This window comes from Silene latifolia, chromosome 6, assembly GCF_048544455.1.
Source record: "Silene latifolia isolate original U9 population chromosome 6, ASM4854445v1, whole genome shotgun sequence".
NCBI lineage: Eukaryota > Viridiplantae > Streptophyta > Magnoliopsida > Caryophyllales > Caryophyllaceae > Silene > Silene latifolia.
The window spans coordinates 108,216,192-108,224,928 of NC_133531.1; the positions used below are offsets into that span (position 1 = coordinate 108,216,192).

Genomic DNA, 8,737 nt, shown 5'->3' on the forward strand with positions numbered 1-8,737 from the left:
AGCTAAACCTTTGCGTATACTCCATATTATGTGAGAAACTAAGGTCACATGTTCATTCTAAGTTAACTACCTTTTTTTACTATGCAAAGACTTTGTCTAGACATAATATTATATCGAAGTTTAATACTCAACAAGAGTAGTTCTAGAGATAGTTTGAAAAGATTGACCCTTTTGAATAATTCCAGGTTACTCGCTTCCATAAGTTCCTATATAAGGCGATCTTATACAAAAATTTGTGCAAAATTACTTACCATTTTACTATAATACTCTCAGAAAAGAATTACAAATAATGAACATTTTTTTTTGGGGAATATACAATTTTAATTTTAATTTTACGTAAAGTTGTTATACAAAAGACTAACTTCATACAACCCTCATAACCTGAAAGACGTGAACCAAGTTGATCGTACTATGTTCTCATAGAATCAAATCACTAAAATATATTACAAGATACACTTTGAAGATCCCAATTCACGGACACAGAACTAGTTATAACACTATAAGCTTTCTTTAAGACAGGCTAGGAATTGATTGTTTCAACTTTCGAGATCGGTTCATCGTATCACATTTATCACTATTAGTTATCACATTTATCGAATTAAGTTTGCATATTCATCAGCAAAGGGTGCAAGAGAGTTCTTAACATTTTTACAACTGTAAGTCGGGAACTATGCTGACAGCCTATCGAACCCTTTAATCCTCAGCAGAGCCCAATGAGGCAAGAGTTGGTATCTCAATGTAGTCAAACTCATCTGTTATTCCAGCCTGAAAACACCAAAAAGAACATCTTAGAATATCCCTCATAAGGGAAAGTGAATTGAGATAAAGACGCGACATCGACAGCCTTATAATTTGGGACGTCAGGACTCAGGAAGTATTGTAAATAACTCAAGACAATTATTTGTTACCAATTTATCATGTACTGCATCAGAACTGAGCTATAACATACTCTGTGTTACTAGTCTACTCGTCATTATCAATTTATCAATTCAAAATTCACGCTTTAGACCTTTATCTAACTTTCTTCAAGAGAGATCAGAAGCATGTCATCATGATTCACGCCTTTGCACTAAAGGCGATCATGGGCTAGGGTATATAGTTACATACTAAAGAAGTTGATTTCAACTTTCAAGTGACACACAGCCAAAATAACAGAAAGATACAAGACATACCTCTTGATACAAGCTTTCAAGTTGCTCTTTGGCCTGTGGGAAGTTGTTCCCGCACCACTGCTTTAGAATGAAAACGTTATCTGTGGATTGTTACAAAAAGGGGATCATAAACCGGCAACGAGAAATAGCATATATGTCAAATCAATTAGCTAAAATGATAGAAAGTATCAGGCTTCCTCCTAAATTGATGAAAATCATGTAATGATGAAAAGTAACCTGTCCATCTGTTGGCTGCTGAATATGCAACTTCAATAGCATTCTCTGTCAAGATCCGCATAGAAAAATCAATTTACAAAATACATGCTAAGAGCTGGAAGCAGTTAAAGACATAAGAATTAAACTAAAACGAAGGAAGAATAAGGATCCTCACTCATAGCATCAAAAGCAGCAGGATCATTGTCAGCGTACTGTGCCAGTTCATCCTATTAAATATTGAGATTGAGATTAAAGCATTGTTGTCAAGTATGGCAGAAATAAATCATTTTTAGCGAGGCATGTCGATGAATTACTATAGAACCAACCTTCAACTCCTTGTGCTTCAGCTCCACTGATTTTAACTCACTTAGAACTTCCTCCCTTTCATCCTACAGAAAATAAAATTCACACTATTAGACTTTAGCTACCATGCACAATAAGAGTACGAACTCAGAGAGTGAAGCGTAGTAGCTCACCGTATCCTCACGTCCCTTCTTTAAAGCATTACACTGGTCCACCAGCTCAACATAGCGTTTCTTGCTGGTCTGAAGATCGGATTCCAGCTTCTGACTCACATTCCTAAGCTGTTAAAACATTGAGACAAATATGGAGAGGTAGGTTAAAAATTGTGGTGATACAGCTTTTTATAAGTAATAGATGAAGTTGAGTTCAAACTAAAACTGGAAATTCATACCTGATTCCCAGCTGTGCTAGGAAGGCTCCAAAAGTATATCTAAGAGAAAAAAGATGTTCAGGAAAAGTTGTTCAACATATTTAAGAGAACAATTAGGTACATAGCAGTGACCCTAAAAGACAGAAAGTTACAATGAACAATATTCAGCTTCGTATGAAGGCATTACATGCCATACATACAGGTCAAGTGCCAAAAGAAACTCACTTCCAAGTTCCACATAATCCGGGAAAAAAAAATTACTTACAGAGCTTCCAATCTTGTCCTTTAAAACAAGGTCATCATCCACAAGACTCTGTATAACATCTTTCACTGACTGGCTGATGACACCTTTTTTCGGACCCATCTTCTCAAGCTCCTTAAGCTGGAAACAAAACATGAGACAAGCAGCTTAAAGAAAGTTTAGTAATATGCCACAGCAAGATATCAATCGCTTCACACAGTAGCAAAGTCAGGAGTGTGCATGAGTTTAACACACTCCTATGCACCGCTCTCTGTTACTCTGACAGCAACTCCTTATAGAAGCTTTAGCAAAAAAAATACTCAAATATACCAAAAACATCTAGAAATAGCTCTTGTTCCTTGCAATAGGCTGATGAAGTCACTAAAAATTAAATAATTTACCACAGCAAACAAAAACTTATCTCAGCTGAAAAGGTCTGCATTCATGTGGTCTCAAATACATGGTACAGTTAACAAATTACAATATGCCAAGAAACCAGTAGGGACCAGCATCACATAGTTCATGGTTCAAGTTAGTTTGCAGGACAAATTTCAGAACAGAATATGCTGCTCGTGAGAGAACCTGGTTTGCTATGAAACTTGGCTTCTGTTCCAACAAGGCAGTTTGGAATTCTGGAGGGGTGGTGCAACTCTGTGACACTGGTCACTCAAGGTCTATGTTACTCCGACACTTCACTTAGCTGCCGCGACACGTATCACGTCCAACATGACACGACATTTCGACACTTCACTTTAGACGATAAAGTAGAAAAATTAACACAAAACAGCCGTGCCCGACAGTCCGACATATGTCAGACACGCCACCGTATCGGAGAGTCAGAGTAAGTGAGTAACACAGCTCAAGGCAGGTATAGAAAGTTGGAAAATATTATGCACATCTCAAAGCAGAAGCAATAAAATACAACTCCACCCCGTCCTTTATAAGGTCTTTGGACGGGAGATTGAGTTGACACCAAGAGGAAAAATTTGAGCGTAATTCTTCTTTCCGAATATCATTACCACCAAGACAACATAATGTTCAGACATGCATAGCATTTCTCTACTCTAAAGCTTCATCAAAATGAAACATAAGAAATTGAATGACACTTATCTTGAAGCGGAACTTTTACACTTACAAGGAAGAAATCTTGTGAATCATAGAAGATCTGGAGCATCTTCTCGCGCTTCTCGTCTAGTGAAAGGCCTCTCTTCTTTGACTAGAAGGACAGTAATTAAATATGTATCAGATTCTATAAACTCTAACGTCATCCTCAAAGTGATAGAAACTAGGCAATACAGATGGTCAGATGGATGTGAGCGCAATTAGATAACGAATTGGAATTAAATTAAACTTTAGGTTTTTTTGACAATTACTCCCTTTGTACTACACTGTTTTAAAAACTACTACCAAAATAATTTTCGTTTAAAAACTACTACCGGTATGTTTGATTTTTTTTAAAACACTACCAAATCTCGTCCAAACCCAATAAAACACAATTCCAGCGATTTATTTTTGAATTTCCATCTCAAGTTGTAAATTTTATCCCTTAAACTAATTAATTTGATGAAGTTTAAGCAACTTTTTTACCTTAATTATGTTAGATAAGCGAATTAGATGAAGCTAGCTTAAAGTGATTTTGCCCCAAAATGATTGGCAAACGGTAGAACTAGTAGTATTAAAGGGATAAAATTTACAACTTAGGATGGAAATTCAAAAATAAATGGCTGAAATTGCGTTTTATTGGGTTTTGATGATATTTGGTAGTATTTTTAAAAAAAATCAAACTTACAAGTAGTACTTTTTAAACGAAAAATATTTTGGTAGTAGTTCTTAAAACAATGTATTACAAAGGTAAAAGTTATCAAAAAATCCTAAACTTTATTCTACAAGGACAGTAATTAAATATGTATCAGAATCTACAAACTCTAACATAATCCTTCTAGGCATGTATCTTTTCACCACATATGACATACCGACCATAAAGATAAGCAATTCAACATAGATCTCTCAGTTTAATCATTTTTGTTAAGTATGCAGAATGCCAAAGTCCTAATCATAAGAAAATATGCATATCACTTCTGCTTATAAGTTAAAATCAACTAGGCAACAATGCCTTAACCAAGTTCAAGGGCCGCACTACACACTCAAACATTGGATGCAAAATGCTATAATGTTGCCAAAATGTTCAACAGTAACGTAACTCCTATGCTCTCATCACCCCCAAAATAAATGACATTTTATATTTAACGTCAAATGTATAATTATTGCAAGTATCTACTCCATTACTCCTACAATCTGAGTGATGAGGAATTACATTTCGAAATATCACAACACACTCCACTACGTCATATGTATAATTTATTGCAAGTATAAAATTAAATACTGCTCGCGCTCCCTCCCCATCTATCCCTCCTAATCCTTCCACCTAAAAAAGATCAAATGGACAATTGAGCAAATATCAGGATATACAAGTACATAACCAATGCAACTCCGACTCTGCTAGTCCATCTTATATCTGTCACACACACTAGCACTAGCTCAACCCAACAACAAACTTTGTTGAAATCAACCTCGTCAACTCATTCTCAAGCGCATACATTACAAAGTGACATAACCTACGTAACTCCGACTCTTGTGTTCACCTCATATATCTGTCACACATTCCGACACTAGCACACAGCACAACAACAAGACAATGTCTTCAAATCGACCTGCCCGAATCATCCGGAAGCGTACACAATTAAACAATACAAACATACATATAATCCAGCAGTATTGAACATGAAAACGAAAACGACTAATCGTGAGCTCAATTGTAATTAATAGAACATAACATGAACTCACCATCGTTGAAGAACACTATTAATTTCTGGAAAGCTTAGGTACCGTCGCAAACAAGATAACTGTTACTCTACTGCATCAGGCAATAAAAAAATTAAGCAGAACATTCGAGAATCGCGTAAAAATTGAAGACATTGCTCAAAAGAAGAGTAGCGGCGTTGAAAAGACAAACCTAAAAACTGCAAATTGCTTTGAATTGAAGATATCTGGAAACAGTAATAAAATTAAATTGGCAAGGTACGCAGTGTAATTGAAGAGAAATGATAATTGGAGCTGAAATTAGTGGTGGTCAAACAAACCAAGTTATCGACAGAAAGATAGAGAGACAATGGAAACCTGGAAATGGAGGTTCAATTGGATGAAATGGGCGTGCTTTACGTTTCAATTTATTTCTCCAGGCGTCGTATACTGCTCACTGCTATTGTAGTTTGGCGCTCGAAACTCGCAAGTGGAGCTCCTATAAATTCTCATCACGACTTCACCCGTCGCAAGTTTGCGAGTTGCGACAGGTGGATATATACCATATTAGATGGAAATGGGCAGAATAAGTATTACAAGTGGCTGACAAGAGTTGATGTTAGGCCGATGACTCATGTACTTTATAAGCACAAACTCCAATTAATTTTTTATAATATTCATTTATTGGATTTTACACCCATGTATTGAATGCTTCTTATAGTTAAGAGTGTCACTGATGGGTAAGTTTTCAACGGTGGGGTCAACACACTTACCACCAACAATAATAACCCAATTTAGTTGTAAATCGGGGTCGAACACGAAGACGGCGGGGGTTTCCACTTAGCCTAACTAAGAGTCAAGTCTAGTCAAAAATGAAGGAAAAGGGTTTTGATTTTAACTACTAGAGCAACTAAATAAACGATTGAATGAAGATGGATACGATTGATTAAAAGACTAGGGTCTTCGGGGTCACCTAAATGAACTAGGGGCGACAAGTCGATAAAATAGTCTAAGGTGAGGGTTCGCCCTAGGGGCGGTTACCAACTTTCGTTGAGCAACAACTAATTCAAAACATGCAACAAGACCACCAACAAATTTTCATTCAAAGGAGGAATTAAGTTAGTAAGACAAAAAGACACAAGCTTTCACTCACACAATTCGTCAAACACCTTGTATGCAATGTTAAGAAAGACAAATTCCTACACCAAAGACTCAAAACTTATCAACTAATCATGCCCACTAATCCTATTTAGGCTCCCCCTAAACCCTAGAAGGGTAACTACTCACTCATGTTGGAATTAATCATGCTAATAAGAGGAGAAGAACAAACAACATAAAGAGAAAACATGGAGATGATTATAGCAATTATAAGAGACAAAAACAAAATGTAAACAAATTATTAACAAGTAAATAAGAGAGGAGATATACCAACACAAGTAAAGGTGATTGCTTGATTGAATAATAAGAAGGAAAACCTTCAAAATCCCCCAATACAATCTTCAAAAACCAAGTGTAAACAATTGATTCTTAGTAATACTAACTAATTTTACTAAGTAATTAATAATTATTAAGGAAAGATTAAAGCTTGATTAAGGAAAGATTACAAATATTTATGGAAAATTCTCAGATCTAGGGTTGTGTGTACAAAGGGTTTAAGGAGGGGGTATTTACAGGCTTGCCCAAGATTAAGAAGAAAAGAAGAGAAAAGCCCAATTCGCCTGCTGCTGCGTTCTACCGATGGACCGGCTGCCGGCGCTCCTACCGGCAGGGCGGTCAGAATAACTCCAACTTTGGAAATTTAGCTGGCAAGTGTGTTCTGCCGGTGGACCGGCTGCCGGCCTGCCGGCAGAACACTACCTTCAGAGTCTTCAAATTCCTTTGATGTTGCGTCTTGCCGGTGGACCGGCTACCGGTGCTCCAACCGGTAGCGAGGTCAAGCTTCTTTTCCTCTTCCAATTCAATTTAATTCAGGATGTTGCGTTCTACCGGTGGGCCGGCTGCCGGCCTGCCGGTAGAACACTACTTTCAGATCATTTCTTCGTTTCCCTTGGCAAGGCTTGGGACGTGTTCTGCCCGTGGCCAGACCGGCTGCCGGTCTGCCGGCAGAACACAACATACAACATTTTTCACCTCTTCTTTATGTAAAGGCATTGGAATGCCCTTTCTTGCCCAAATTCCTCTATACTCGACTCGGTTCCTGCAAAAGGATACACAAAATAACAAGTACGGGGATTGGGCACAAAATGCAAGGAAAGGCACACGAAACCGACTCGATATGAGTCGGAATGCATAAAAGAAATAGGGAAATAAGGTGTAAATAAATCATATATCAAACCTCCCCACACTTAAACCTTACTCGTCCTCGAGTAAGTCCAAAATCAATGTACAAGTCCCTACTATAATAGATATGGAGAGTGGGTGCACAATATAAGCATCACTCAACTAAGCTACTACCTAAGCCGATCGAGTATTAGCGCACTCAACGCCCCTTCAACTCACAATTTGACACTCATGAGGGAAAAGTGCCCTATTGCAAGGCAAGTTGGGTCTTGCTACAAAATTTTTGATGCAATAAACAATTAAGCACGAATCAACATATAAAATGCATCACACAAAAAAAAAGTATCAAACCGCTTTCCTCATCTAAGCGGCCGTTTCGCTTTAAGCATTTAAAGGTTTTGGTCGGGAGATACCGTCTCAAAGTCTTGGCGGGTGTCAATGCCCTAGTGATGGCTCAAGCAACCACAACGCGTCAACCAAATGCCTAAGAAACAAATTCAAAGGCGGGAAAGGGGGAAGCAAAGCCTAACCTTCGAGAATCATAAGACACACTCAAGACTCGACCAAATTGACCCATGACTAAGAGGACCAAGACTACCAACTTCCTCACGGTTATCACTAGTCTGTCATTTTCTTTTTAGAACGGGTGATTTTTGTGCAAAAAGTAACCAAAATCACTCAACTGCTCGACTCGTGAGACATGCCCGCAATCTAACATGGAATCCTCTCCTACAAGACCATTAATGAGATGCAAAAAAGGAAAATATGCAGAAAAGAAACAAGGGTTGTAACGGGGTTAGGTGATGGGTCGAAACGGGGTTGGTGCAAGCACCATTTTGGAAAAATGTGGAGGTACACATCAAGAAGTTGCCAAAATTCCATTTCTTCCACTTTATTACAACAAATGAGTAACGTCTACACCCTAACAAAAATTGGTTCCCCGAATTTATGCAAACATTGTGCAAACCTGACTCACTTTGGAAAAACACGAAAATTATCACCTTATTGCAACCACTGAGTAACGTCTACACCCTAACAAGAAATTGGCATGCCAAAATCAAGCAAAAATTGTGCAAACCCGACTCAATTAGGAAAAACATCAAATGCCCTTTTATTCTTGCAACGCCTTTTTCTACTCCATTGATGAAGGAGTGTTGCTTGGCTTTTTCTCATCAAACAAAGTATAAGTGCAATTTTTTTTTTCTTTTTCCTTACATTTTTCTCCTTTTCTATTTTCTTTTCTTTTCTTTTTCAAAACCTTTTTATTCAAACCAACCAAATGAAGGCAATTATTCCGACTCAAATCATCAACTAGGACTCAAAACACCCTTCTTCATACAACCAACAACATGTAAGAAACTTTCTTGATAAGGGAAG

The 8,737-nt window shown here is 37.5% G+C and overlaps 1 protein-coding gene across 2 annotated transcripts; it reads right to left on the reverse strand.

The window, feature by feature from the left end:
- Nucleotides 1–422: 422 nt before the first annotated feature.
- Nucleotides 423–5,639, reverse strand: LOC141587085 (meiotic nuclear division protein 1 homolog). Of its 2 annotated transcripts, none has more exons than XM_074408507.1 (12): nucleotides 5,459–5,639; nucleotides 5,295–5,328; nucleotides 5,126–5,192; nucleotides 3,417–3,497; nucleotides 2,306–2,422; nucleotides 2,062–2,100; nucleotides 1,844–1,951; nucleotides 1,694–1,756; nucleotides 1,543–1,594; nucleotides 1,389–1,433; nucleotides 1,173–1,252; nucleotides 423–765 (listed from the first exon to the last, which is right to left on the reverse strand). In XM_074408507.1, exons 3-12 carry the CDS (start codon nucleotides 5,126–5,128, stop codon nucleotides 694–696), a joined length of 660 nt encoding a protein of 219 aa, XP_074264608.1. In that variant the 5' UTR covers nucleotides 5,129–5,192; nucleotides 5,295–5,328; nucleotides 5,459–5,639; the 3' UTR covers nucleotides 423–693. The 2 variants fall into 2 exon arrangements, with proteins under 2 accessions (XP_074264608.1, XP_074264607.1); XM_074408506.1 differs by having other exon boundaries at nucleotides 5,126–5,195.
- Nucleotides 5,640–8,737: the final 3,098 nt, after the last annotated feature.